At 48.5% G+C, this 24,547-nt stretch overlaps 1 protein-coding gene across 3 annotated transcripts in view; it reads right to left on the bottom strand.

The window, feature by feature from the left end:
• Positions 1-1,424: 1,424 nt before the first annotated feature.
• The window catches only part of PIGG (phosphatidylinositol glycan anchor biosynthesis class G (EMM blood group)), a 44,254-nt gene continuing 21,131 nt past the window's right edge, over positions 1,425-24,547 (bottom strand). For 2 of the 3 annotated variants that reach the window (XM_081304185.1, XM_081304184.1), the window contains exons 6-13: positions 19,809-20,021; positions 15,163-15,380; positions 14,541-14,822; positions 12,894-13,318; positions 11,002-11,193; positions 7,740-8,049; positions 4,818-4,981; positions 1,425-1,835 (exon numbers count right to left, since the gene is read on the bottom strand). In XM_081304185.1, the coding sequence (XP_081160311.1) occupies positions 1,586-1,835; positions 4,818-4,981; positions 7,740-8,049; positions 11,002-11,193; positions 12,894-13,318; positions 14,541-14,822; positions 15,163-15,380; positions 19,809-20,021 (2,054 nt within the window). In that variant the 3' untranslated portion in view covers positions 1,425-1,585. The remainder of the gene's footprint in view (positions 1,836-4,817; positions 4,982-7,739; positions 8,050-11,001; positions 11,194-12,893; positions 13,319-14,540; positions 14,823-15,162; positions 15,381-19,808; positions 20,022-24,547) is intronic. The other variant, XR_014023294.1, reaches the window with a different exon arrangement.

Here is a 24,547-nt window from a genome sequence, read left to right as displayed (position 1 = left end):
GGACACTGACTCCCACTGCTGTCCATCCACAGGTCTGTGTGAGGAGGACACTGACTCCTACTGCTGTGCATCCACAGGTCTGTGTCAGGAGGACACTGACTCCCTCTCCTGTCCATCCACAGGTCTGTGTGAGGAGGACACTGACTCCCACTCCTGTCCATCCACAAGTCTGTGTGAGGAGGACACTGACTCCCTCTCCTGTCCATCCACAGGTCTGTGTGAGGAGGACACTGACTCCCTCTCCTGTCCATCCACAGGTCTGTGTGAGGAGGACAGACTCCCACTGCTGTCCATCCACAGGTCTGTGTGAGGAGGACACTGACTCCCACTGCTGTCCATCCACAGGTCTGTGTGAGGAGGACCCTGAGTCCCACTGGTGTCCATCCACAGGTCTGTGTGAGGACATTGAGGCTCTCATTTTGTGTATCCTTATGTCTGTGCAGCTCTCTTGCTTCTTACTCTGTAAACTCCTCACAAGAGGAAGACAGTATCTTCAACTGAATCAGATATAAGACAGATTTTTAAAAGTTTAAAATGTCCTTCTTACTCTTAGTGTTGGGACGTGAGGTATCTCCCATTATCCCATGTGAGAGTAAACAACAGGTTGTTGAAGTGATTGGATTTGGAGAGTTAACCCAAAGAGTGAATTACTATTCTGGTGGGATTGATTGTTGGCTGAAGACAGCTGTGGTGTGGCTGGAGGAGGTGGGCATGCCTATGGCTTTGGGGTGGATATTTGTATCTGGGGAGTGGTGTATCTGGTACATCTTGTACCTGTGCTTACTGATTATGTGATCTGCCTCCTGCTGGATTCTGTTGTCTATGGACTGAGACTTCTTAAACTTTCTTCATCTACTATTGTTCTGGTTGGGTGCTTAGTTACCGCAGCAAAAAAGCTGACTAAAACACTTGCTAATTTAAAAAAAAATTTTTTTGGATAATATAATTATTTTTCTTGAAAATGTTATATTCAATTTCTTTTAGAATGCTTCAGATATTTAACAAGCTGCTCTACCTTTCTCTAATTAGGCAAAGATGTAACTTATAATGAAACTCCCTTGTCGGTATATGTACAGAAACCCCAGAAAAGAATCCTTATATTAACAAAAATAGATTATTTTTAAAGGAGCAATTTCTATGAAGAGTGTTCATTTAAAATGCAATCAGCAGTTATGGACTTCTCCCACATAAGCCAATGCCCCTGGGTGTCCATGGCTTTGGAGTGTTCAGGGGCCTGGGTGCCATAATGTGGCTCCTGGAGCAGGTAACCCCCTGCCCAGGGGCCCCAGGCACTCTGAGGACACTCCAGGATCTTTGTTCATCAGTTTAAACACACATCATAACATGCATAACACCACAGGAACTTAAAAGTGCACAAGTTTCTGGAGTGATTGGCAATAGGGAAACCACAATACACACTGTAGTATTTTAAAGTCACCTTTTATTAAACTACTTACTCCTTAATCTAAATTCAAGTACAGCTGAAGCTGGTTACCAACTTCATAAGTTCACATCTTTTTTTTTAGATGGAACTTGCATCTAATAGATTCTTCAGTACTCAAACCCACAAGGCAGACAGCAGACTTTAAGAGCCGCCCATTTCCAGTGTCCACCTCTGTATTGGCCCTGCACGGCTGTTCTGATCTGCAGCTGTGAAGAGCGCACAGAGGGCCGCTGTGATGAGCAGATGCATACCCTCATAGAGGAGCTTTGGAGAAAACACACTCCATATGAATAAGTGGTAGCGCAGGGACGTCACCAGGATGAGATACGTGGCAACTGGCACGGAACAGATTAGCGCGTAGCAGAAGCAAGCACGGCTCAGTGCAGGTCCACTGTCAACAAGAGAAGTGGGTTAGCTCCTGCCCCCAACTCGGGACCAGACATGAAGAAGACTCTTCTCCTGTACTGGAGAGCACTGTGCACCTCCCTGTGCTCACCCATTTCCAGAACCTGTGCTGATTTCCTGCAGGTGCACCAGAGAATATGTACCCACTAGGCGCAGGGTGCATCACTAACAATAAGCTCTGAGAGGGAAGAAGGCACGTGAGGGTTGTGTCTTCAGTTCTTGGAGAGGCCAAGCTTGACTGCTTGCAGACCTTCCTTGCCACTCAGGACCTGCCCCCAAGGAAACTGGACCTGTTGTTTGGGTGGGCCGCAACTCTGACCCCCTTCAGAGCCACTAACACAACCCAGTGGTCCATAGCCTTTGCATTATGGTCAGTTTATGTCTCCTCATTGCTCCCCCCCAACTGTGGCACTGGGGTGCCCTGCTGGTCCCAACAGGAGCTGCCTCGTCACATTCTAGGCAACGGCACCAACACCTCTAAAAGGTGCACACTCTGCACAAGCTTCATAGTATGTGGGCTCTGGATGGCCCCCAGGGGGGTGTACAGGGCCCACCACAGCTTCCTTCCCACCCAAGGGCTCATGTAAGGTGAGCTGCCACACAGCCCTACCCTGCCTCGTCCTCCAGCTGACAGTCCAAAACACCATCCCTTCAGAAGCCACACCTCAGTCCCTGAATGGTGCTTACTACTCTCTAATCGCCTGGCACAGGACACCTGTGCTGTAGGGAGCAAGTGGACGCAGCTTTGACCTATTGTTAGTATTGCTCTGTGCGCCCTTTAGATCTGCTCACAGCTTTCTTACTTCACTGGGACAAAAGGGAGGCGGATTCAGCTTGATGTTTTAAGCTTCAGAAACCAGTTCTAAAGTGCAAGATAACTCCTTAATCAGAGAAGCCATCAAATCGATTAAAACTCTTTTTGGAAGATGCTGTCTCTTCTCCGAAATACAGATGTGCCTGCTGTGCATGTCGGTCATCAGCTCCAAGGCGCCAAGACTGCTGCTCTTTACAGAAGGCCTGCCAGGCAGACGGAGGATGAGCCGCATCCTTTGCACCTGTGCAGTTGGGTTCCACCCAAAGTGTGCTCAGCCATGTGCCAGTCCCTGCAGCCAGAGGTGGACAGACCCCACAACTCGTGGCCCTCTTGGTGTTTACTGCCAAGGAAGGGGCTTCTGTTTCTCTAAGTCCAGTGCCCACTTGCAGCCTGTCTCCAACCCACCCACACAGCATCCTAGACAGCTGCAGAGAGGCAACTTCCAGATTTGTGAGCAGGAGCTCTGCCCCAGAGCTCAGTTTTGGCCCTCATCTTGGGTTGGGTGAGCCTCACTGTGGGGTCTGTCCACACACTGCCCTGAGTGCAGCTGACTGTTTTAGGTGTCCCTTATCTGCAGAAAGCTAGGGTCTGGCTGGAGATGAAGTTCTCACCCTCAAAGGGCTGTGGGTCAGCTGGCTGGAAGGCACTTGGCTCTCACCTGCACCCTAATGTGCACCTAGAGCTTGGGGTGGGAAGCTCTCTCCAGGGATGAGGCCATCTCATGGCTCTCTAGTGGGTGACACTAATGCCCACCTTTGCCCTGATGGAAACAGGCTGAGTATGAACACAACTCCAGGCCTGCAGGATACCTCCATGGAGATGCTGAGAGGAGGCTAGATGCTTGGGCTGGAGCCTCGGGGCAGTCTGAGCCATGCATAACCTGGGGATCTCAGAGTGGTTCTGGGGTTGAGGAAGGACGAGAACCTGGGGTGGAACGAATGCAAACCCAAAAGGTGGCCACACAGCAAAGCCAGAGGACAGAGCAGACCCACAGACACTGCTGGCAGAGCTAGGGAAGTGGAGTTTGTAGGGTCACTGGGTGGTCAGTGGAGCCTGAGAATCTCCTGAGGGTCAGCCCATAGTCAACAGTACAGCAGCCGCAGCCAGAGCTGCTCTTCCAATCATGGCTGATGCGGAAGCCCCACCAGAAAGACTGGCAGGGCACATGAGTGTCACAGCTCCCAGGGTTGGGGCCACTGGTCAAAGTGGTATGCCTGTGAGGCTTTGGCTGACCTGGTGTGTCCACCAGAGTGTGTGGGAGGCAAGAGTAGTGTTGCTGGCTATATGGCTTAGTGAGTGGACAAGCACCTGGGACCAGGGTTGCAGATGGAGCAAGCTGTGTGTCTGCAGACCAGGGACGGGGGCACTTCCCAGTGATGCCACACTCCCTCTCCTGCCCCAAGCAACCTCTGTTCTATGGATGGGGAAACCAGGCACAGATGAGTCTAACAGCTTTATGGGCGGCCCTCTGGCTACCCTGGGGGACTCAGAAACAAGTTGCCCACGCTCTTCTGTGGCTGACTCCATCAGGCAGGCTACCCAGCACTGAGGCTGCCTGGTGAACAAGCTGGCGAAGACCAGATCCACGGAGCCTCCTTTCAGGGAGGAACTGAGCACAAATCCACAGGTAAGGAGGAAACAGCAAATCCTAAGGAGGTAGGGCTGCAGCCGAGAGAACAGGCAGGGAAGGGTGAGGGCATGCTGTGCAGGTGGGAGGCACATGTGTGCAAATCCCCCAGGAGGGCCTTGCTGGTGTGCGATTGTCTCTGAACTCTCCCTGCTTGGCTTCAGCCTCTTGTATGGGCGGCAGCCCCTTCTGGGGCCTCTCCCTTGTGGCAGGGCTTTTGGAAGCCAAGAGCCAGCATCTTTTGTCTTCTTGCCCCCAAGGGGAAGAACTAGCTTCCCTCCCAATACCAACAAGCAAGAGAAATTTCCACTGTATGGTTTGAACTGGGAGACCTGAACTTGGCCCACAGAGCCTCAGACCCACCCAGGCCTCTGAGCTACAAACTTTGCTTATTTAAGGAAAAGAAAATCTGTGAAAAGATGGTCTAACCCTTGGGGTTTTGAAGCCCTTATCCAGACTAAGTTTCACTTTTAAGAACAGGCAACTTGCCATTAGATTTATGCTAGAAGACATAGAAAGCACCTCACCTGCTTGCTTCTGAGCTCAGGAAGTGTGCCAAGTGGCTGGCCCACAGCACAGGCCCCACATATGTCCCAAATACTGTCAGGAATGTGGCTGGAATTTCCATATAGGTATCTAAGCCCACGAAGCCTGCTGAGATGTCAATGGTGGCAATGTTGTTGGAGTTTCCCTGGAACACAGGAGAACAGGGTTGACACTGGTTTAGCAATACAGACACCAACCACCACTATGTTAACTTGAGACACACACACATTCGGCTCAGATGAACACACCAATGCGGACACACAGTCAGAAGAGCCAGAGGCTCTGGTGAGTGCCAACTGCCTGCCATTTCTTCAGGTCACTAGGCTGGCTGTGGGTGACCTGTCCATCTGCCTGCCACATGATATAGGCCCAGGAGGAAGGAGTGGAGTACTAGGTCTTGTGCCACTGGCACAGGCCAGTCTGCTGGCTATTGAAGCATACCCACACCTCTGGCAGACCCAGAGGCTGACCTTGATACACGTGTGGATGTGCTACAAGGGCCTTCCAAGGTGATGCATGTGGCCCTGTGAGGCACAGCTGCCTAGCTTGTCTGAGGGGACACTGGGCTGGAGGCCAAGTGCTGTCTACACAGTGGGTCCTGATGGATACTGCTGAATCATGTGGCAGAGTGGGCCAACTGCTCTGGGAGGGAACATTCTGCTACTGAGGGTGGCTTTTCTGACTGCTGCCCACATTCTGGCTGGTTGTAGCACAGCCCTGGTGGGTCATAAGATACGGGACATGGGGGACAATGCCACATAGCTCATCCCGCTATGGGATTTTGGATCAAAAAGTGGATCTGCCAAGATTCTGCTACTTTACTGTCTGTCTGCTGGCAGTGATGACCCTCCATCTCTGTGTCATGAGGACCCTCTTCAGACGCTGAGGAAGCATATGGTCTGTGGCACACTTGCGTCCACAAGGCGCAGCCAAGGCCCCTCTTGGAACTGCCTACCTGAGCCCTGACTGGGAGTCCCAAACCCACTCCCTCATCCTTTGGCAGGTGTGGTTCCAGGAACACCTGTGGCAGAGGTATGCACTGCTCACTCCCTGCTCACCTGTGTGAGGCCATACCTGTTGCAGACGCCACAGTATATCTTCCCCTGAAACTCATTCTGCTCACAGTGAGCTGTTCCCTAACTCCTGGTGGGGGCAGTGGGGAGGGGCTTCCATGGGAAAGAAGCACGAGGGAGGATGAGGGGCAGGAGGCCTGGTTGGACAGGAGCAGGTCTGGCTCTGGGAGACTGATGGCAGCCCCCAAACAGCATCAGTCTGCAGAAAGGGCTGACCTCGTGGTTCAGCAGCTAGGCTGCACGTGCTAAAGCTCTACTTGTATGAACTCATAACCCTCAACCATGCTGATGCGGTGCACAGGGAGGAAACTGAGACAGAGACCAGGACCCGGCACAAGTGGACACCCATGTTCCCATCCTCATGCTGTGGAGGAAACACAGGGCTCAGAGAAGGATGCAGGAGAAGCAAAGCTTCTGACTCTTCTCCCAGGAAACCTGACAGTGAAGGGAAAGAAGCTTAACCTGAAGGTCAGGGAGGGAAGTGAGGGGCAGAGAACAGAAGGACAAGAAGACAGCAGGAGGGTAGCTAGGGACTCCTCTGGCTGTCAGTGTGAGGCCTGGAGCCCAGCACAGGGGGGTACCTGGTGCAGAAACACTAGTGGTGTGGCCTGCAGAGCTCAGAGGGCACTGCTTGCTGCCCCATGCTGCCTCCTGCTACACTGTGGAAGCTGGGCCAAACCTGGAGCAAAGTGTGCTCCAGAAGCTGTCTCTTCGACCAGCATCATAAATGTTCAGTACCAGGGCCAGGCACAACTAAGCTCCTGGCCGCACTACAACCCGGATAAGGGTACTATACACTGTCCCCAACTTATAGATAAGGAAACTAAGGTGAAGCAGGTGCTTGCCAGAGGTTACCGGGTGGGAAGTGCTGGATATTAGCATCTGTGCCTGCGGCTGTCTGCATTCTATTAAGGACCCCTATGCTGGCATCCAGGGGCCCCTGCCTTCCACAGGAGCAGAGTCTACAGTGGGGAAGCTTAGCTGGCATATGGAGTGAGTGACCAGGGGCTGAGATAGTTGGGAGGCCAGGGAACTCTACAGCATGATGGTCTCCATCTGGTCATGCTACACAAGGACTTAAAAGATTTCTCTAATTTCACCTACCACCCTTGGGCTTTGAGGTCAAACAGAGACAAGCCATTTAGCTGTGGGCTGCTCCACAGGTAATGCTGGGAGCACAGGAAACCAAGAGCAGAGGAGGCTGGGGAAGAGGCTGACCTGTTGGGACACACAGCCAGACAAGCCTCTGGGAGCCTCTGGGTCTGTTTGACATAGGAAGGCTGATGGAGGAGACAGAGAGATGTCCCGTAGCTGATCAGTCAGGGAGCTGAGTTGGGAGGGGATCCCAGGAGGCTGGTGGAACTGGATCCCTCCTAGGCTTGCCCCCTGTCCAGGAGTTGTCCTACCCCTGCATACCCAAAGTTGGCTTGGCCTGCTGCTGATGGGTCTTTGAACACTGGAGAGATGCCCTGACCATCCTTCAGGCCCCAGGGTGGACAGCTCCAATACCAAGGGTAAAGGGATGAGGAAGCACAGTGACTAACTGTTGAAGCCAGTGAAGGGCAGACCCGCCTCCTAGACTGTCGGTACTAGGTGACCCCCTGACCCTGCAAAGCAGCAATCTTGTCTTACACCCATTCATTCACACCTTGGAGCTGTACTCTACTCTTAAAGTATCACATGGAATTGAAGCATAATTCATCATCCATACTGACAATTCTTCCACTGAACAAATATCACTCTACAACTTGTAAAATTTTCTCAAAGAAAACTAAAAGATTAAATGACGTTGAAAGTTAATAGTCTTCTACCCAGATAACAACAACCTACCTGAAAATAGAAGAATGCTTGACCGAACCAATAATGCATTACAGTAATCTCAGCTGCATCATGTCTCAGAGGCTTCCAGATGAATTTAGTCATTACAGTCTGAATCAAGAGACTAAAGGCTAATACCGGAAGATTATGTGGTCTCAAGAGCAATGCTGCCAGAAGAACTAATCCACTATATATCTCCCACAAACCTACAGTCTTGATTTTGAAGTCTGCAGCAATGACTTGGGATTTAAGCAAGTCTTTGGTGCCCGTGAACAGAATGCCAAGGACAAAGACATAAACAAAACGAGCTTCAATAATACCCCTAAAAAAAGAGCAAAACAAGTTAATTCATTCATACCAGCTAGAAAAATTCAAATACATATTTTCTCATGAAAAACACATATAACTGGGGAGTGCCTGAATGTGCCCAGCCAGCTAAGGGGGCTGTGACACCCTTGTGGAAGGGATGTCACCTCCACCATCTTCCTGCAAGGGGCAGCCTGATGTGTGCCTTCCTTATTGAGTTGGTGAAGTCTTGCTCATGTGGTCCAAGGATCACCTGGTTGCAAGACCACAGCCACACCCCTGCAGCATACCAGAAAAGCCACCTACCTGCTTTGCATCGTTAACTGAAATCCTCTGTGCTAGCCCAGCTGTCAGGAATGTCTACAAGTTCAGAAATGCTAAGTGTGCGACTGAGCGTGTCAGTGTAAGGCAAATCTAAACGAGGATCTGCACAATTATATGTACACATGTGGAAAATGTACCATGGTCCAAGCCACTCAGTCCTGTCTCTGCTGCTTACTAGCTGTGTTTTTGACTTCGACACTCAGCTCTGCCATTTGTGGAAAGAACAAGCAGCATCAACAACTCACATGCCTGTCCTAGCAATTAACAACAGAGAGCATATAAAGTGTTTGGCAGACAGTAAACACTTGATACATACTAAGTGCTATGATGAACAAAGTACTTGAGAGCTTCATTTAAATCTATAAAGGATATAATTTATGACACCATACGTGAGAACTTCATCTTATGAAACATATTACTTTTTTTTGAGGAACTGGGGATGGAATCTAGGGATGCTTTACCACTGAACTCTACCCTAGCCCTCTTTTATTTTGAGTTGGGGTCTCATTAAGTTGCCCAGGCTGGTTTTAGACTCGTGACTCTTGTGCCTCAGCCTCCTGAATTTCTGGGAGTAAAGGCACGTGCCACCATGCCACATATATTCCTAAAACATATATATTTTATATAAATTAAAAAAGCTGATCATTTAAAATAATGCTAACTAAGTAAATTTTAAGTGAATACCAACATAATATCAGTTTTGAAAAATGAGTTCCTATGTTAGGTTTTCTTAGAAATGTTTATGCCTTAAAAAATATTCATTTTTTAATTTGATTGGTTTAATCCAAACGGTGTGGGCACTGTGTGCCATGTGCCTGTTACATGGCCCTGGTTGGACAGCTGAATTTAAGTGTCCTGCCATGCCCAGGCCAAGATGAAAGTGAGAACAGTCCAGGTGGGTTCTGAGGTCAGAACCACTGAAGAAGTTTCAAAGAGAAAGAGGACTAGAAGAGGACCTGCCTGAGGACAAGATGACAGAGCTGCTGGTGGTGAACAGGAGGGAGGCGTCACTGGACATCTCCCATGGACCTGCCTCGCTCTGGTAATCAGTGCTTCTGGCACCCCCAGGACTACCCTGCTTGACCTCACACTCCAGCCAAGCCTGGCTTCTGAGTGGAGAAGAGAGTGAGGTACCAAAAGCAAGGGATCTTAGAATACTGGACGAATCTAGAACCAGATCCAGAACCAGGTGGATCTGGAACCAGGAAGTATTCAGAAGCAGGACAGATGGGCAGAGGGATGGATGCATTTTATAGGAAGCACACTGAAATAAAAGGCACACTGGCAGGCTGGGGTTGTGGCTCAGTGGTAGAGCGCTTGCCTGGCATGTGTGAGGTACTGGGTTCAATACTCAGCACCATGCAAAAATAAATAATAAAATAAAGGTATTGTATCTGTTTACAACTAAAAAATAAAGAAAAGAAAGTAAGAAAAGGCACACTGGCTATGTTCTGGACACCAGCAAAGGACATGCTGCAGATAGCAGGCAAGACAAGGCAAGGTGGTTGAAGTCTTGAAGTGAGAGATGCTGACATCAGGCACATAAACCTGGGAAGAAACGAGGAACTCATTCACATACTGCACTGTGTGACAGTGTTCAGCCTGGAAGTCTGCCAGGTCTCAGACTGGGAAGCCAACAGCTTTTGAGGTGTCTCCGACCTCCCCAGCCTCTGGGGCAGGAAGCCCTATCATGCTGCTGCCCCCTGCCAGCAGGCACTGCCTCAACGCCATTTCTGTCAGCACGTGCTTCTGGAATGCCCCCGAACCCCACAACCACCTGCATAGCCCTGCCACGACCCCTGCTCAGAGCTGGACCTTTGCTTAATTAGAGAAGCCATACTTGTGAATTCTAGACACACATAAGTTTTAATAATACGCAGAAAGGAAGATTACAATCCACCTATGACCTCAGGTTCTAAATATAATCACCAATATTTTATTTCAGTCTGTTATAAATATGAAAAGTGAAACACACTTGTTGGGGTCATATGACAGTTTTACAGACTGCTGGTACACAGTGTCCTGCCTGAGAGCTTCCATAGAACTGTGAGGGTCACCACTCTCATCAGACAGCTGCCTTGTCCTGACTCTCGCAGCTGTAAGGGATGCCTCAGGGAGCATGCCTGCCTCTCCATCCCTCCTGCCCTCTGCCTTACCTCAAGAGCTGCTTAAGAAGAAAGACAGCCTGTCAAAGGGGTAGCTATGGTTGCCACCCCTCAGGAGTAGGCACAGCCTGTACCACCATACCCCCAAGCAGAGGAGTGGCCATCAGCAGGTAGAAACAGTGGTGACTGAGTGCTCCTGATAGGCGTAGCACGAGCTCCTGGCCCTCTGGGAGCACACTGTAAATTACGAGGCTCTCTGCTTCCTTTCCCACCTGCTAGGGAGCAGCACTCACTGTCACCCTCTCATCTCTACAGTCATATCTCAATGACCTTATTTCCAAGTTTTCTTTCTCTCCTAAAAGAATTAACAGAGTAGTTCATTAAGGTTTGGTAAGCTCTAGCAGCTGTTGATGGAATCACCATTCACAAAAACCAAGCCCTAGTGCTGTAAGATTGGCATGGCATTTTTTAGGACATAAATTACCATAAAATACAAAGATACTTCTAAAATCAAGTTTTCACGTGTCCAGTGCACTTACTTTGAAAAGCCTTTGTTGCCTGGTTGCCATGGAAACAGCACATTCCCAATGGCTGCCCTGTAGCAGAAAACACCCAACAGCCCCAGTGCCAAAGCTGCTCTGGACACCAGGGAGCACCCTCTCTGAACCAACAAGAAGATCACCAGCAGGGAGAGAGCGGCCAGGCCAGAGAGCTCCACCTTATGGTCAGAGCTGAAATGAAACAGAAAATGCAGAATCATTACCAAACTAGTGACCTCTGAGTCTCATAGAAATGATAGCCATGTAAAAACAGCTGATTTTCCTGATAAGGAAAAAAAAAAAAGGCTGGTTGTTTAAATTCAAACAAAGGTTCTTCAAACGTTACAAATAAGACTGTCAAGCTGAAGTCTCCCTTCCCCTCACAAATGGACTCAGAGGTGCACACGGTCGCAGTCCCCTGGACCCTCCACTCCTGGCCTGTGCCACTCACTCACACAGATGAACTCACAGGATGCCACCCCACAGTCTCCTGGGTGAGGAGGAGTGGGCAGAGCACATGGTACACAGAGTACATGGTACACAGCTCATACTCACACAGCTCAGACTGGCAGCAGTGGTAAAATGGATGAGTAACTTTCTTCCAAGGCACACACAGAAAGGGGAAAAGACTTCAGAAATCTGAGGAGTGATGTAGCAGTGTCAAGTCAGGAGGATGGTCAGCACTGTGGATCTTCCTGGGGTCACCTGGTTTGAACTGCACCACCATCTCGGGTGCTCTTCTGCACTGCGGCACACCACCACAGAGAAGGCAGGGGCCTTTCCAACAGGATGCTGCTGCCTCTTTACCATCAACAGGAATGCTCGGACAGTGCAAGGACAGCTCAGGAGGCAAGCGGCAGCATGTCCATGCCTGAGATGACAGGCCAACAACATACCAGGACTGTTCCAATGCTTCAATTTCCCAAGAAAATACGAAGTGGGGGTGTCACTGTGCTCTTCTGGGGCAGGAACTTCACAAAGTGAAGTTCGCTCAGTGGCCTGGCCTCTCTCTAGCCCTGCTCCTTAATCTCCAGCTTGGGCGTTCACTTCCAGGGCTGCTCTGGGACACAGGCAGACACCAGTGGTCTGCTGGAACACGCAACTTGCTGACTCGCTGACTCAGCACTAGGGAATCCCAAAGGAGAGGCCATGTGGGGCCAGGGTTCTTCGGCTCACCTGTGCTCAAGCTGGGCTTCATCATCACAGGTGCAAGATAACCTGCGATGTGAGCCTGAAACTCCCTGGGCCCCAGAGGAGCAGCACTGCTGCTGTGTTATGCAGTTACGAGGTCCATGAATTGAGCAGATGGTCACCGTCTGCTCCTCTTGCTGTTCTTGTCCATTTTAGCACCCCAGTAAAAGAGCCATCTTGACTTCTGCCTCAGTTTCCTTCGTGTGTACCATCCTTACTTTAAATGCTCCTGTCTGCTATAGGTCACTTTCTCTGTGCTCTCCAGCCACAGTAAGAGGCTCATAGTGCTGACCATCGTCACACGCTCTGTCCTCCCGGATGGAGAAAGAGGGATGACAAGAGGAAGAAGGAGCTACAAAGGGCAGAGCTGCAGCAGAGGCCCCAGCCCCCTGCCCAGCTGACCTCATCCTTCCTGTCCCAGGCAGCAGTGCAGATTTAGCCACTATGAGCTCAACCTAGTGTCATATCTTAGGAGCAGTCACTCTAGAATTCAGGGTCTTAATCATGATCAGTTATCTGTGATTCAGCACCGAAAACCTATCAGGCCACCTTTCAACACTCGTTCCTGAGTTACGTTTGCTCATTTCTTTAGATTCCTTACATTAACCTATTCGTAAGATAAAACAGGCCTAAATGTAAAAGACCTAGTGTGTGACCATCACCTACAGAGGGTCTAGCCCACAGCTGAGGCTCATGCTTACCTGGTGAGCCAGAGGCCGAGGTCAGGCCTGTGGGCTCCCTGCACTCCTGTCTGGTTCAGGGACCGCAGCAATCGGCAACAGGCCAGCACCAGCCAGGGGCTTGCCAGGATAGCCCACCGTGTGTGGCCCCCAAGTGCTTCTGAGGAGGGGGAGGCGCGGCCTGCTCTGTGGAGTATGGGGGCTCTGTAGACTGCACTGTCCTGCAGCATGTGGACACTGTGCTGAGGCTTGCTGTCATCTCCTGGAAAGCAGCTACGGCAGGTTTCCTGGCTCAGAGCCAGACACAGGGTATTGACCAGGAAGTACCAGGTCTGATGCTCCTCTTCCACAAAGCTGCTGGCACCCAGGCTCAGGACGTGGCCTGCTGTGCCCAGCATCAGAAGAAGGTCCATCTCTGACCACCTGGAGCCGGGGAGAGCTGCATTCTGTGAGGAGAAAATGCATTTTCCGTAGTAATCTGAAAATGACATGTGTTTTTCTGCATGTGCTAAAATCCTCACTCACAGTAAAGAACCCCCTGTGACAGACACCTGCTGGTCCTCAGCCCAGTGCCTGCTGCCCATTCTGGAAGACCCCTCCCCTGCTTCTGGGACATTGACACCACATGGCCGGCCAGTTGTCCTCACCCTGGACTGTAAGTCATAAGCTCGGTGGTAGAGACTGAAAGCACCTGGGCTCTCTGGGCAGTGATAGAGCTTGGAGCACTGGCCAGTGGCTCCTGACCCAGCCCTCCTGCTCCTGCTTCCATGCCAGTTCCTGTTGTTCAAAAACAAAGGACCCTGATAAATTCCTTAAACCAGATATCTAATTTCTCCATGAATTTCCAGAACTCCATGATCCCCACTACAATGGTTTCTGTTAAGATGACAAGGGTGGCACACAGTACTATCCATGAAGCAGGCTGGCCAAAGACAGCTCAAGATGAGGGCGCAACTGTTCGCATTCTTTTGAAACCATTGCTTGTGAGGTACCCAGGGAGAGTCACCCAGCCAGGCCCTAGAGATGCAGCTGTGGATGAAGACCATCATGCCCTAGGGACACATGAGTGCCTGGGCCCAGACACAGCAGAGGGCCTCCGAGACCCCTGCAAGGAGGGATGGCAGCTGCATGGGATGGGGCTGGAGTCTCTGCACAGGGCATTCTGGACCCAACTGCAACTATCCATTCTTCCTGTCACCACCTCTAAGCTCACAAACAAAGGTGCCAAACCAGAGACTAAGAATTGCAAAGGAAAATGTCAGCCTTGAAAAGAAAACTGCACTTGGTGAGGTTGACCAGATGAGCAGGGCCATCCTGTGTGTCTACCTGAGACTGTCCCTCAGCCACAGGGCAAGGGTCTACTAGGACTCAAACTCACACTCCCCATCCTTGTGTAGCAGCTCTGCTTCTACTTCCTCCCCAGTTCAGGAAACCTTTTTTCTCAACTGAGAATAAAGGGCTGGGACCTGACTACAACCATAACCTGGCAGTCAAGATGCCAGAGGTCTGGGTGGCTGCTGAGGTCCTTCCCAACTAACCCCTTTGGTATGTGGCTATCCCAGGGAACTGCCCTACCAGAATTATACTGGTACATGCCAGGTGTTCAACCAATGTCTGATGACTGGAAGTCTGGCCGACATAACAAGAGCATACATGGACACAGCCTACCTTCCTCAGGAGAGTGCTCTCGATGACAGTCCTGGTGAGAGTGGAGACAATTGCACAGAGCAGTGCGGAAACCAGAACCATCAGCCCTCCTGCCACCAGCCATGGGAGGCTACAGAGGTAGCAGGAACTTGTGGCTGAGGTGCACACTATGACATGAATGGCCGAAAGAACTAGGAATACCAAATAAAAGAGCAGGGAAAACACAGGAGACCACAGAGGAACTTCCAGGTCAGCCCCTCTGCGCAGCGCCTGTGGGGTGCTGAGGAGGAGCAGGGTGAGAACCTGGAACAGAAAAACACCAGTGGTTTCTGTGACCGGGTGGCAACCCTCTGAGCTCATCAGCTGCTCATACAGTGAGGTCAGAAGAGCCCACTGAAGGATTACTTTTATCTGTCTACCTAAACCACATGCCTTATTATTTCTCTTCCCATGGCAACGCTGAGGGTACACACCTGTTGCATGCACTGCTTTGTGTCCAAGTCAAGGCACAAAACAAAAGGGTTGAAAAATTCAGTTTTCTTGTTTAGCAACAACCTTATTATATATATTTCAAACTGTCCTATTTTGGCTGAGTTACCAAACAAATTTAACCCCTGAGCCATGGCTCCATGAACATCCGTACCTCCAAAACCACGACAGTCCCCACTGCCATTGAGTAGATATCGTACTGGGCCACTTGTGTGCTCAGAGACAGACTCAGGGTCTTCAGTGCACCCAGGTACTGCCTGAGCACCTTGGTTCCAAGGCTGAGCAGGACATCTGAACGGTTTTCCTCCAAGTGTAGTTTGACCCAGTTCCCATGCAATCTTTCTGCCATTTTAAACTGCTCAAATCCGGGATCTAGCAAGAGAACCAAAAGATCACACGCATGTCAGAACAGACACAATTCCAGAGTATTCAGTTTTTCTTGGCACATTTTTAGGACAGATACCTCTCTGTCCCTTTAGGGGAGGGGCTGAGGAAGCCGAGGAAATGTATGTGTCCATTCTCAGCACTGTCAGGCCTAGGTCATCAGCACACACAGTGACAGAAATGTCTGCTGCTGCTCCGCCTGGATTCCTTCTTCACCTCCCTCACTTGCCTTTTCCCTTCCTCCCTGTTGTCTCTTTCCACTCTTCTCGTGCAGTATTAAAACTACCCTGAAGTGCATTACTGACAGGCACTGTTTTGCAGAATGCTTGTCTTGGCAGTGTGTGTGGGGACCTTGCCCACCATGCCTACCTCCCCAGCAAAGGCTGGCCCTCTGTCCTTGCACTAGCACCACTGAGGCCTGTCCCTGCTCAGGATGGCCAGTGGTGCAGCCTACATGGAATGCCAGCTCCCCAAAGAACCCAGCCTCATGTCTGCTGGAGACCAAGGCTGACATGGCCCTTTTCTAGAGCTGGCTGAGCTAAGTCTTTGCTGGATCACACTTACTAGTGACCAGATGGGTCTGTAAACCAAGAACTTCCTCTCTGAGTCTTCATGCTCCAGAAGGGCCACTGGAAGGCAGTCTTAGTGTGCCTATCAGCAGGCTCCCCAATCAGACACTGAGCTTGAGGGATTCTGTGAGCACACCTCGGGCCTTGCCCAGCAAGTGACCATTAGCTGCTGAAGTCTAGAGCCTGTGGCACAAGCTCCAGACGTGTACCCTGAGGCCTGCAAGCCAACCTGGGAGAGCTGGAGGATGTGACTCGGAAGAGGCAATGGCCAGCACCACGCCAAGCAACTTATTCCTTGTTTTCCATAGCAATGAGCTGGGAGTGTCATGTGAGCATCATGCCTGTTTCCAGAGGCAGCATCTAAGACAGAGGGCACATCACCTGCTACTCACAGAGCGGTGGGAGTAGAAATCTGAACTAAGGGTGAAACTCCAAAGCTGGCAACAAGATGCTGCACCTCCCACCCTGAAGTGGGCCACTTGTGTCCACAGTTCCTCTAAGAGAGAGAAACACAGGCACCTGTGTCTATACCCCACAACGTCCCCATCTAGGAATCACAGAGACATGGGGCCACCTGTTCATTTATCCAAACAAACACTTCCTGAGCCCTGACTATAGGCCAAGGGTAGTATGTTTGGTAAGACACATGGTGAGTGAATAGGTACAATTCCTGCTTCCTTGGCAGGATTCTGTAGGGGACACACACACACACACACACACACACACACACACACACACACCCTTATATAATGAGAAGAATGCTGCAAAGAAAAAGCAGATGGTATAATGCAAGACCTCTGGTAATGGGGAGGAACTGATTTAAGATTGTAAGTGGGGTGGGAAAAGGATAGTCTGACTTGTAAGCTGAAAGTTAAGGATCCCAGGCATGTGCAAAGATCCTGAGGCAAGGAACAGCCAGTTCCACAAGAGTGGAAAGACTGCCCAAGGACAGGATGGGTAAAGTGGGTCTCTATAAGCTTTGCTGAGAGCTATACCATTTCTGTGTCAGCACATGTATGGACAGTGTGGACACAGGCTTCTTGGGGGTGTAGGACCCCAGGGATGTTTCCTCATTCCAGGGGCCGTCCTGAGTTTGTCTGGCAGGGTCATCTCTTCCCCCACTCACTTTGGCTCTCCATTTCTCCTACCCTGATATTTCTGAAATAGGCAAACCATGCTTCCGTTGTCTCTTGCTTTCATTGGTGTTTTTTCTAGTGCAGGAGAAAGGGTACATATTAATAACAATAAATATGAAAAACTATCATGCTAATAAAAACTATTTTTGGAAAAAATAAAAACAAACAACCAAAAGTAATAGTTGGGTCTGGTCTGGACTGAAAAGTGTGCTGCCCAGGCCTCACCTGCAAGACGCTCCTCCCTAGACACCTCATGGCTATGCGCTGGCTCAGCAGGTCCTCCCGCCCTGTTGCCCATGGCTCCTGGCCAGTCCCCAGTTGCAAGGCCTGTCTTCTACATGTGACACTCACAGTGTCACCTGCTGCTGGCAGCACCCCACAACCTCCAAGAGGAAGACCTGCTAACATCAGGTCAAGTGCTGCCTCAAACCGGAGGCACCTTCTCTAGACTCCAGACGGGGCCTGGGGTCAGGCGAGTTGGTGTTTGATGTGCCTGGACATGGCAGAGTCAAGCATTTGAAAATACAATTCAACAAATTATAAAAAAATGTTCAACACCCCTGGCAAACAGGGAAATGTAAATCAAAACTACACTAAGATTTCACCTCATTTCAGTCAGAATGGCAATGATCAAGATTACAAATAATAATAAATGCTGGTGAGGATGTAGGGGGAAAAGTACACTCATACACTGTTGGTAGGACTGCAAACTCAAACAACCATTCTGGAAAGCAGTATGGAGATTCCTCAAAGGGCTAGGAATGGAACTACCATATGACCCAGCTACCTGACTCTTTGGTATTTATCCAAAAAGTCTAAAATCAGCATACTACAGTGACATAGCCACATCAATGTGTATAGCAGTGCAATTCACAAAAGCCAAATTATGGAACCAGCCCAGATGCTCGTCAATAGATTAGTGGATTAAGAAAATGTGGTACATACACATAATGAAATCTTACTTGGTCATAAAAATAAAATTATGATATTTTTCAGCAAATGGACAGAACTGGAAAACATCATGCTAAGTGAAACAAGTCAGACTCAGATGATCAAGGGTCAAATATTTTCTCTCATATGCTTAGACTAAAGAAAAATAAGGGGAAAAGGTGGGGTGGGGATTGGATATCATAAAAATATAGGGGAAGACCAATGGAGTAGAAGAGGGAGATTGAGAGGGAGGGAGGAGGGAAGGGAAAGGGGAGAAAATGGGGAATGAATTTAACAAAATCATGCTATATGCATATGTCAGTATACCACAGAGGATTCTACCTGTATGTGTAGGTAGAAAACACCAACCAAAAAAAATAAATAAATAAATGAGAGGAAGGATGATCAGTGGAACAGAAGGAGGGAGAAAAGGGGGCACCTGGGACTGAAATGGAATAAATCAAATTCCATGCATATGTGATTTTGTCAAAATGAATCCAACTACTGTGTATAGCTCTAATGCTCTAAAAACAAACAAAACAAAACTCAAATATCTACAGAGGGCCTCAGGAAGGCACATTCTTATCCAGGGACTGTTTTTAAAATTTATTGTTCCTCCCAGGACCATTCCTATTGGCACATAAACATCCTTTGTAGCTCTGGCTTAAATTGAAAACACTTGCTCTCAGCCCCACATCAACCCAGTCCATTTCCCTGCTCACCTTCTGTTGTCCTCACCTGTACCACCCCAACCAGGCTTCCCCAGTATCCCGTTGAGCTGGTCTGCAGGTCCTGATGAGCCTGTACTGCCAGGTCAGCAGTCAGTTCCCAGTAGTTGACACAGTTGCCCACTGCTTCCTCATGAAACTCTCATGGCTTCCTGGTCACTGTGCCCCACGACCCTGCCTTGCAAACTTGCTCCTGTCAAAGTCTTGCCCACAGCAGTGTATGATAGCCCCCTTTCACTGCCACGCTGAGAACAGAGGCCCATCCTTCCCATGGGTCTTCTATGACCTTGTATCCCAGTGCTCCAGCAGATCCTGTTTCACTCCCTTCAAAACATCCACAGTGTAACTGCTTCTCCCAGATTCTACTGCTTCTCCCAGATTCCACTGCCACCGGCAGCCTCCTCTCTCCTCAGAGCACTGCAATTGCTTTCTGACTCATTTTCTCCTCAGAGCCTTGGAAAACACAGGCCCAAGATTCTGGGCTTGGTGCAAAACCCTGCAGTGCCCCCCACCTTACCCAGAATAAAAGTCAAAGCCCTCCGATGCCCAGTGGGCCCCCATATCTCTCTGATGTCCCTGCTGCAGCACCTGGTCTCCTCAGCCTGTGGGGCTCCCTCTTGGGCAGCTACTCAAAGGTAAGTCGTGTCGCCAGCACCCACTCCTGCACTCCCCTTCTCTGTGCATTCTTTCTCAAGGTGGCCATCTGGCATCTACCATGGTACTTTTCTTTCCTCCCTCTGGAAGGTTTTGTGAGGACAGAAACCTTGTGCCATGTGTGCTTATCTCCAGTGCCTTTAACACTCCTTGGCTCATAAGAAGAACATGGTGAATGTTAGCAGAATGAATACGGTTATGAAAGAACCACACCTAGGTGATACATCTATGGGTGCTGAGGCTGACAGGTGAGGTTCTGAGGGTCAGGAAGGCAGGGACATGGTGGAAGAGTGTGAGACACAAAGTAGCCCAGGACAACCACAATGCACAGCACAAAGCACATGGGAACACGGGGCACAAATGGTGACCTCAGAGGCTGGGAACTGCCAGTTAGCTTACCTTTCTCATAAGATGGCATGTTCTCCTGCAGCAACTTGCTGAGCTGCACTGTGTTCAGGTGTAAGAATCTCAGTTGTTCCCTCACTGGTTTCCCTTCTACAACTGGGAATAAGAGACTCCCCACACTGTCTTTAGGAATTGGCAAACCAAGTCCAATTGCCAGTGTTGCAGCCAAATCAGTCTGCTGGACACGCTTTGGGTGTCGGATGTCCCCTAGAGAAGAGAGAACATTCTAAATGACAGGGAGATGGTATGCATTCTTGAATTTGGCCTTCTACAAATCACACATCTCTTCAAAACATTCACCATAGACTCACATAGAAACCACATCCTTGCTTTGTGTGTCAAAAAAATCTACTGAATGACACCTTCCTGGGAGAGACTAACAAACAATTCAGTACTGCATGAGTTGCTGAGCAGGGCTGAGCATGGAGGTGGCAGGCAGTTCTGCAGAGGCCAAGAGTGATCACTTTAGTGATGTCAACAGTCCACACTAAACCTGACTATATTAGTTTCAGAACACTCTGGGTTCTCTCTAGGCCCCCTGGCTCAGCTCTCTCAGTGGCCCCTGAGCAGATGCTTCTCCTGGGGAGATCAGAATGAGGCTGAATTTACTGAGCAGGCGTCACCCTTGACTTGGAGCTGTAAGACGTCCGCCTGTAATGAAAGGTCTTCAAGTCCCACAGCAGCAGGCCAGGCTGCTAGCCCCTTGCAAGGATGGTGGGTGTGGTGTCAGGACACTGCAGCTGGCTATCCTGCTGGCTCCTTGCAAGGGTTCGTTCAGGTCCTGCTCTGCCACTGTCCAGCACAAACTTGAAGAAATTCAGCCTGGTTGAGTTTTCTCATCTGTAAGGAGAGCCAGCAGCCCCATCCCCGCCAGAGGCTGTGAACAGGCCTGCAGGTCTTCCTCTGTCACTAGGAAGTCTACCCCGATGGCCCAGCAAGGTGTTGGTCTCTTGGATACTCAAGTGTGACTGTGCAGATTTTACTTTAATTGTAGTAATTTGTGGCTGTGCAGACTTTTTCATTTGGTCAAATTAATTTTCTCAACTGATCCTTTAACAATGGCTTCTGGGTTGTGCTTAGAAGGAACTTTCCACTATGATTTTATTATTTGTTTTCTTCCAGTATATATATTTAACAATAAGCTAAAACACAACAAAAGCACAACACAGATCCACCCCCACCTGCCCAGGTCTCACACTTCTGAGATCATATATCTGCCAGAGATGGCACAGGTGAGTCATACACCCTTAACTATCAACTTTGGGTGCTGATAACCAGGTTGGGAGGTTGAAAGTGAGGGAGATGTAGAAGGGCTTAAGCAGCCAGGGCAAGATGGTGAGTGAGGAGGTCAGAGGCAGGACCAGAACAAAGCAGCATGGAGAGGGTCTTCTGATGTGGTCAATATCCTGGTTAACAAAAGTGCTTGTGAACACAAGCAAGGCCCAGACAGACACTTCTGTACTTGTGCTCGTAAGCAGGGGATCTGATAGAAAAACTGAAGTAGACAGGTAGACAGAAGGAGCACCGATCAATAACAGTGAGAAGAATGTGGACAGGGGAGGAAAGGAGGAAATTCCAGAGACCATAAAAAGAACAAGCCAAAACTCCCCCACCAGACACCCAGCTCTGGGGCCCCTTCTCTTTAGAAAGTCTATCTCTGTCACTTTTAGAATAAACCTGCTGCTTGCTTGCTCTCTCTCTGTCCTGTTCTTCAATTCTTTGCTGAGTGGAGACAATGAACCCAGTACTCCTAGAGGGTAATGAAGGACAGAGTAAGGTCTAAGCAGTTCACTGCATCATCCTGAATATGAACTGGAAGAATACAAACTCAAGCCTGTTTTATCTTAGATTTCCTTACTCTGTCCAGAGAACAGAGGGGCCAGCATCAGCAGGCACCTCCATCTCTGAGAGGGTGGCCCTCAAACAGTACTTCCACTCAAAGGAAAAGGTTGAAGCTGATCAGGTCTCAAGGACATCGCACAATGGACTAGCAACACTGCACAGACCAGAGGGCCAGGAGAGCGGACAACTACCACCAAGGCCTTGTCTAAAGGACTCAGGAGCTGATACAAAGATATTCCCACTGGCCAAAGATGTGGCAATTGAATACTAAAAATAACTGATGAGTGGAATCAAATCAACATGCCTAACTCCATAAGTTCACAACAATACTAAAAAGAAGAGCAAACTTAGTTGTGAACTCATTCATCAAAATGAAATTGGTGAGGAATAACCCCCATTTCTTGTCTCTCTTTTTTTTTAATTTAAAATTCTTTTTTTTAATATTTACTTTTTAGTTGGACACAATATCTTTATTTATTTATTTTTATGTGGTGCTGTGGATGGAACCCAGGGCCTCACACATGCTAGGTGAGCACTCTACCGCTGAGCCACAACCCCAGCCCTCTTGTCTCTCTTATATAAGTGATAACATTGGGCAACAGAAAAGCAGGCACATGGGGGAGCTTTCTTTATAGCATTATTCTGGCTGCTTTGGTTTGAAGGCATCTCCCAGAATTGTGTGATGGAAGCATCATCTCCAATGCACAGTGTTAGGCCTGGGGCCTCTGGGCAGGTGTCAGCTTATGAGGCCAATGCTGTTATTAAAGGGCTTGGCAGAAGGAGTGAGTCCTTCTTGCCCTTCTGCTTTCTACCATGTGAATATCAGCACCCCTCCCCTTGGTAAGAGGCAGCATTTAAGCTCCAATGTGGAGATGGAGTGCTCCATATTTCATGTCTTGGCCTTGGCCTTTCCAGGCTCTAGAACTGAGAAATAAACTTATTTTCTTTTAAGTTATCTATCTGTGGCATTCTATTATAGCAGCTCTCATGGACTAAGGCACCGGCTAAAAAATAGGAAATACCTGTAATAGTTAAAACAACATGGTTTATAAACTCCACTGAACTACTGGACCTAGTTGACATTCAATGGCTGCCAGAATCACAATACAGCAGATAGCCAGAGACTATATCCTTCCTGGGGCAAGCAGCCCTGCTCAGACCAGACAGGACAGACCAAACAGATCAGAAAAGGACAAACTGGAACAAACCAACCAGAGCAAATGAGACCAGACCAGAATAAACCAGAACAAAGTAGACCTGACCAGAACAAACCAGAACAGACCAGACCAGAATAAATCAGAATAAAAGAACCAGAACAAACAGACCAGACCAAAGCATACCAGAACAGACAGAACTGAACAAACCCACTGCCAGAATCTGCTTGGTGTCTGGGTCAGAGGAAACCCATAGGATGGATAGAGAAAGTCTCAGTTAACAGTGAAGAGAACAAGCAGCAAAAACCATTGCAGGAGACTCCGTGGGACAAATAACCGGCTTCTTCAACAGTAAGTTGTGGTAAAATATAATTTCAAGATGTTGCCGTTTCTATCAAGGGATAAGAATAAGGACCTGGTAAGAAGTCACCAAGGTCCCTGTGGGCCTGCTGCACCAGAGGTTTCTCTACTAGGGGTGCTAACAGTTATCCTGTTGCTGAGGTAATGGAGTCTTGCATGGGGTTGCTTATCTCTTGTTTCTCCTACTAACAGCTAATTTCTTATGATTACCCTCTCACTAGTCATATAACCTAATACCTCCATATTCTCACATCCTACCTCATAAACATCTCAGCCAACCCCCCAGACCCCCTTCTTCCACTAGAAACTGTAAACCATTAAGCAAACCTATTGACTATATGGTAGAAAATAACCGAACTCATCATTTCTGATTATAGTGACAAAACTATAAATGTAAAAATAGAAGCTAACTGATATATGGCTGCACGTTGGGTACACTGAGTGCTGTAATATTGATTTCTTCCTTAATAGTGAGGTATTGATAACCTATAGGGACACTATAAGACAACAGGGCAGAAGCTATGATACCTCAGATAACACTGCAAGAGAGAGAGATACATAGACATCATGAAAAAATAAGGGAGGAAAGTGCCCCCAACAAACCAAGATACTACAACAACAGAATCCATAGATAGCACAGTAGGTGAAATGTCAGACAAGGAGTTCAGAATATACATAACTAAGATGATTTGGGAATTAAAGAACAACCTAAGTGAGCAGATAAAAGCAAAAACCGATCACTCCAACAAAGACATAAGAGACCAAATACAGGCAACCATCAATCACACCAACAAAGAGATAGGAGAGCAAATACAGAGGTTGCAAGATATTATTTCAAGAAAGAGAGATACTGAAAAAAAAAAGAAATCTTTGAAATGAAAGAAACAATAAGACAATTAAAAAACTCAACAGATAGCATCACCAACAGACTAGATCACTTGGACGACAGGACCTCAGATAATAAAGACAAAATATACAATCCTGAAAATAAAGTTGACCTCACAGTGAAGATGGTAAGAAACCATGAACAGAATATCCAAGAATTATGATACCATCAAAAGACCAAATTTAAGATTTATTGGAATAGAGAAAGGTTCAGAGATTCAAACCAAAGGAATGCACAATCTCTTCAATTAAATAATATCAGAAAATTTCTCAAGCATAAAGAATGAACTGGAAAATCTGATACAAGCAGCCTATAGGACATCAAATGTATAAAATTACAACAGATCTACACAAAGATACATTATAATGAAAATGCCTAGCATACAGAATAAGAATAGATTTTTAAATGCTACAAGAAAGAAAAATCAGATTACCTATAAGGGAAGACCAATTTCGATCTCAGCAGATTTTTTTTAACCCAGACTGTCAAAA

Source organism: Spermophilus citellus (genome assembly GCF_964194105.1).
Source record: "Spermophilus citellus genome assembly, chromosome: 8".
In the NCBI taxonomy this organism is placed as follows: Eukaryota; Metazoa; Chordata; class Mammalia; order Rodentia; family Sciuridae; genus Spermophilus; species Spermophilus citellus.
This window is presented reverse-complemented; position numbering and strand designations above follow the sequence as displayed.